This window comes from Populus alba, chromosome 16, assembly GCF_005239225.2.
Source record: "Populus alba chromosome 16, ASM523922v2, whole genome shotgun sequence".
In the NCBI taxonomy this organism is placed as follows: domain Eukaryota; kingdom Viridiplantae; phylum Streptophyta; class Magnoliopsida; order Malpighiales; family Salicaceae; genus Populus; species Populus alba.
Genome location: NC_133299.1, coordinates 5,542,969 through 5,549,325, shown reverse-complemented (window position 1 = coordinate 5,549,325; position 6,357 = coordinate 5,542,969). Strand labels below are relative to the sequence as shown.

Below are 6,357 nucleotides of genomic sequence, written 5' to 3'. Positions count from 1 at the left end.
TTTCACAAAATGCAGTTCAAGACGTTTTATTATTTTAAGGAAAATCATATTTTTTTTATAAACTTAATTTAGAATGATAATTGCAATACCATAATACCATTTACCAATTTCTTCTGTGCTAATTGAATAGCTGGAAGCAGAAAAGGGATGAAAGGGGCTTGTCACTTGAGTGACAGGCTGGATGGAAGAGCAGAAACGTATGTATTTTCTGTAGAAAATCGAAACCTTGACCACTTTGATACAAACAGCCATACAAAACATCGCATTCCGTGATTTCCCTATATTAGTTAGAAAGAACCTTGTCGCTGGGAGGAACAATAACTAGATAACCTCGTACTATGGCAACAAAAATAATATTGGAAAATCTAACAGTTTTCCATCAATAAGAAGCTTTATGTACAATGGGAGGTGATAAATCAGCGTACTTGCTCAGTTACAAATTTACCTTTCCATAGATATTGGAAGCACAAGCTTTTAAAATGAGAAGAGCAATATCTCATACAAAGTACAAGGAGCAGCAAAGCATTGGAAGATTTATAATCACCTTATGAAAAGTCCAAAACTGTGGCAGAAGGCGAAAACTTTATGAAGTGAAAGCACTATAATCAGGTAGCACTTACATATGGGTTTCAATGTTGCATCTAGGGCTACTTCCCGGAGGATGAGAATAATTAGATGGATTCTATCTTCCTAAACCAATCTCCGCCTTCTAGGTGCACGAGAGTCCCCACTGTCCACATCAGAGACTCTCGAAGCATTATTTCTTCTTCTGGAAGAAGAAGTCGACAGGGAGACCAGAGAATCAATTTCCGCAGCAGTGTCCATTTGACTCTCCGAGTTTATAACAGCAGCAATGCTTGAGAAGGAATCCCTATCATCAACAGGCTGGGGCTGCTCGTGATTCCTCCCTATGGTATGGGTTCGGAAATATGTTTCAACTAACCCTTCAGTTGAATTCAAAGAAGGAGAAAATGCAGTGTGGGATGAAGATCTTTGAGAGTGTGGGTGTGATCTTCGAGGTGGCTGCACATTTGCCCGACGAGCAGATCCTGTCTCCGTGCTGGCTGTGCCAGAATGTATTAAATCTACTATGTCATGAAGCCGACGTGCATGCCCTCCCACAGGGCTACTTGGGCTGGTCTGAGTTAAATCCACTATCTCATCAGGAGGTCCGATAGGATTCTGCTCAGCTCGCATTCCCCTATATGTCATAATCCTATTCAGAAGGGATTGGGTCCTATCAGCAGCTCCACGGGAACCATTTGAGTCCTGTGGCAGAGACAAATCCTGAGCGAAATCAAGTCGACTTCCAAGTCGCCGAAGCATCTCCTCCACTGGGAAGCTGTAAAGATGCCTTGAAGCAGTTTGTCTCAAACTCTCAACCCGCCGTGCATGAGGCCTAATAGGGATCTCCAGATTCGTATCCTCTACTGGCTCGCGGGTGGTACATCCACGGCCGTAAATAGGGGTCACATTTTTCATGGTCACCTCTCCCTTGCAAACTGGGCATTCTTTTGCATCCGAATGAACATGCAACCACTGGTAGAGGCATGGCCAACAAAACAAGTGACCACAGCAAGTAACAACAGGGTCTGTAGCCAAATCCAAACAAATATTGCAATCAAAGAAGCTCCCATCAATGTCACTGGTCTTCTCAACATCATCCTTTTTCTCTGACACCTCATCTTCCAAAAAAACATTGTTATTTTCGCACAATTTAGGTGCTTCATTTGTTCTTTCTTCAGCAGCAACACTTCCCTCACCAGCCTGTAATGTGCCCACATGGCCAGGATTACCCATCAGTTGATTCAGTTCCACCGAAAGGCTTTGACTTTGTAGTGGAAGTTGAAATTGTCTCCATCTCCTGTGTTGTCGAGCCCTAAATCTGACAGCTTCCCTAATTCTCACAATAGGGTCATCAACCCAATCATCCAAATTCACTGCATCATTAGGTGCTTCTAATTCTGATTCAGCCTCAGGACCAGGACCGAGATTCAAATCAAGATTCATAGTATCAGATGTCTCCTCATCCATCCCAAATTCAACAATTCCAGATCAAAAACCCTAAAATTAACAAACACACTACAGAGTCAGATTAAAATATCAACTCTCTCACAAAATAAGCAAACCAAGTTAACTATATCACCAATTCCACAAACCCAGATAAAAATCCCTCCCTTCACAGTACCAACAATCAAACCCACAAATTTCAAGAAGCATATCATAAAATCCACAATTCACCACAAATTACACAAACCCAGATAAGAAGTCCCATGAATTAATCAAAAACCCAAAACTAAAAACCCCAAATTAAAAAAAAAATCCCAATTTACTTGCACCAAGGAAGCCCTGGGTAAAGGTCACCGAGACTGCAACTTTGAACTAATGGATTTTACAGTCTTCAAATAGGGAAATTTTTTTTTAAAAAAAAAAACAAAATTACAAATAATTTAAGCTAAAACGGAGCAAATTATGAAGAGAAATGTGAAAAGAAGAAGATTGAAAGACCTGATGATACTTAAACAGACGATCTTGATAAATTAGATAAAGATTCTTTCGAGACTCGGTGCTGAGTTAGCTCCGAGTAGACTCGACATACGTGGTTGTGATCCCTCTTCTTGATTAGCAAAATCTCGTCTATACACCGAGAGAGAGGTGAGCGTGTGAGATGTGAATGAGTTGAAGTCTTTAACAGGGGGGGCAGAGGGATTGTATGTGATAATGTTTAGATGGAAATCGGGTGTAATCGGACGGTGGAGAGAAATGTGGGGCCAGCTAATCAGCAAAATGAGGAATGTGGGTGGGGTAGCAGATGGATCAGATGGAGTATGGATGTGGGATTGTTGGCAATGGGGAATTGAAGGTAGAGATTGATGTTAAATGCATTATTATGAAACCGGGCCGGGGAGTTGATCTCGAAATGAGCAATCTAGAGGGTTGATAGGGTTTTAAATGATGAAAACTCATGTTTTTAATTGGTTTGATCAAACCTGAACAACTTATTTGATTAACTTAAAACCTAGATGGTATTGTATAATTTGAGTTAAATATAAATTTTTTTATGAAACCCGGGCTGATGGGTTAATCTCAAAATGAGCAATCTAGGGGGTTGATAGGGTTTTAAATCATGAAAACTCGGGTTTTTTATTGGCTTGATCAAAGTTGAACAACTTGTTATATATAAATATATATCTTTTATAGTTTTTATCTATATGTATTGTTTCTTAATTTTTTAATTTGTGATAATTATATATAATTACATTCTTATTTTCTAATTTTTTGATGTGAGATAATTACACAACACTTTATATTTTTTTTATAGTTCATATTTATATGAATTGTTTATTAAATATAGCACACTTAACATTTATTTTGTATAGTCTATATTCACATTGATTGTTTTTTAATTTTCAATGTGGATAATTATATTATATTTTTTATTTTTTATAACTTATATTTATATGTATTATTTCAAAAAAATTCTATGTAAGATATTAAAATTTTAAATATAATTTTTTTAAATTTATTTTTATTAGTTTAGATTTAATAACTATGGTTAAATGATATCTTATTTATTGAGGTTAGGTTACAATTGTAAGCTGTTTTTAATGAGGATAAATATGCTTTGCATGAGGAGATTGTGTGCCTGTTTGGTAACGTGGCTGCGGGTGAGGTTCACCCGCAGCCACGCAAAATACCGTTTGGTTAACAAAAGGAAACAGATTTTTGATGGTGTGACCCGTCCAATTCTCAGCCGCGCCTCAGGTTTGGGAGAAGCAGCAAAATGCTGCTTCTCGTAGGGTAGAAAAGTTGCAACAGTGGAGCATGGCTCCACTGTTCACTGAACAGTGGAGCCATGCTCCACTGTTGCAACAGTGCGAGTGAATTAATTCACTCGCACTGTTACAGTTTTAGTTTTTTTTAGTTTTTTTTTTTTTTTTTGAAAAACATTGCAAGAATTTATTTTTTAAAAAAAATTAGTGCAATTAATTGATTTTACTCGCATTGTTCACGTGAACATGAACAATATTATTTTTTAAAAAAATTAGTTTAAGGTGAATTAAATTTACTTGTATTGTAATCTTAATTTTATTCCTGATAATATTTTACTTAATTTTATTGCACACTCAAAAAATTATTTTTTCTATAGTTCTTGTCGAATGAATTTTGTACATAATAAAATTGTAAATTTTTTTTAAAAAAATATGCTTTACTTGAAAAACTAGTATTTAATATTATTAATAACACTACATAAAAAAAAAATTCAGTTTTTATTTTTATTTTAATTGTGTTTTATTCAAAAACTTAAAAAGAGATCGCTTAATGACGTAATAAAAAATTCAGTTTTTTGTTGTTCGCGCTTAAGAAACCATGAAAAATATAGTCCTTGTCGGATAGATTTTGTATGTAATGACATTGCACATAGTTTAATGGAAGAATAAAAAATATTTGATATCAATATTATTTATTTCATGATATAATAACAGTGATTAAATCTAAAATATTTAAATTAAAAATCATTAATATATATATATATATATATATATATATAATTTAATTATTTTATAACCTCAATTTGAAAATCATTTTTTTTACCAAACACATTAAACTACTTTTTGTTCAACCTCAATTTCAACCACAGTTTTAACCAAACATATATTTTTTCAAACCAACCTCAACTAAAAGTACTTTTTATAAAACAACTTTTTTAAAACCACAACCACAACAGCAACCTCAATACCAAACAGACCCTGTGTGTGTGTGTGAATTTCGTGTGGAATTTAGAGGAGAGAGAGAGGATGCTCTGAGCGTGTGAATTTCGCGTGGAGTTTAGAGGGGACTGATGTTTGTGAGATTCATAAGTAGTATTAATATAATCTACGATAAGGTTGAGGCCACATCGCTGCATAGATGTCATGATATTCGTTTGATTTATGAGTGATCTGACGGTCAAGATAATCGTGGGCACATTGCTGGGCCAACAACGGGAATGTGATGATAAAGAGTTGATTTGAAGGTGTGGTATAAGTTATTATTAAAGTGTTTTTTAATTGAAAAAATATTAAAATAATAATATTTTATTTTTAAAAATTTATTTTTATTTAGTACATCAACAATTTAAAAAAACGAATAAAAATTAATTTAAAGTTAAAAAATAAAATCTCAAAGTTTTTAAAAACATGGTTGGACGATATTATTAAATAGAGTCAAAAGATGACTCTAATAAGCTCTTTAAGGTTAAGAATTAAGATACTAAGTTCAGTTATTGACCCGGTTTATGAATTTAGCGAGTCAATCTGGTTCAATTTTTTTATATATATATAATTTTGGTTCAAAACAATTCTGTTTTGAATATATTTTTAGAAAACAAAAACACAAACAACAAGGTTTTGTCAAAAAAGAAAAAATTGACCGAGTCTTTTCTAGGTTTTTTACTAGATTATTTGAATTTTAGGTTAACTCATCCAGTAACTTAGGTTTTTCTTAGTTCATTGCAAGCTTAAATTAAAAATAAAAAACTTGGCTTAAGCCATAAACCAGTTCTCATTAACTCAAAATTCAAAGATGAAATTAGAAAAAAAAATTCAATTAAAAAAAAAATGAAAAAAAAAGACACAAATCAACTTAGATTAAAATGTCAAATTCATGACCCGAGTCATAAAACTGAGATAATAACATAAAAAATAAACTGATAAAAATGACTAAACCTATAACTCAGGTTATGAGACTTGGATAACTCTATTAAAAACAAATTATGAAGCACAATTCTCAGTTAATCAAATGTTGAATGTTGATTTGTTTTAAAAAAAAAAACAATAATTTACAAAAATGACTAAAAAAATAACTTGAGTCAACTCAAGTTAATCCGCTAAACTCGTAACTCGGGTTATTAGACCAGGATAACCTCATAAAAAACAAATAAAAATAAGTCATGAAGTCTAATCACTAATCAATAAAATATTAAAGGATAAAATTGAAAAAAAAAATCAATCAAAAAAGAGAAAAAAACTCAAGACAATCGGGTTAACCATCCAAACCTGTTACTTGGTTTATGAGGTTTACATAACCTTATAAAAAGCAAATCAAAATAATTAATAAAATTCAAACTCCAACAAATTAAATGTTAAACAATGATTTTGAATTGGAATTTTTTCTTTCAAAAAAAGCACTTATAAAATAAATAGTAATTTGTAAGATGATGTTTAAGGAAAAACACTATCTTTTTTAGTATTTTGTTAATTAATTTTAGGATTGAAGTTAAGAAGTTTTTATGTTAGCAAGACTTAACAGGGATGCTAAAAAAGACAGATGCCGCTTGATTGCTAATGTGTGAGATATCAATTTATTTGTTGTCAA

General features: G+C 32.9%; 1 protein-coding gene across 1 annotated transcript; it reads right to left on the bottom strand.

Annotated features, from left to right (window-relative positions):
* Nucleotides 1-351: 351 nt before the first annotated feature.
* On the bottom strand, nt 352-2,692 carry LOC118051573 (uncharacterized). Its single transcript, XM_035062241.2, has 2 exons — nt 2,509-2,692; nt 352-2,064 (listed from the first exon to the last, which is right to left on the bottom strand). The coding sequence occupies exon 2, from the start codon at nt 2,032-2,034 to the stop codon at nt 691-693; it is 1,344 nt and encodes a 447-aa protein (XP_034918132.1). The 5' UTR covers nt 2,035-2,064; nt 2,509-2,692; the 3' UTR covers nt 352-690.
* Nucleotides 2,693-6,357: the final 3,665 nt, after the last annotated feature.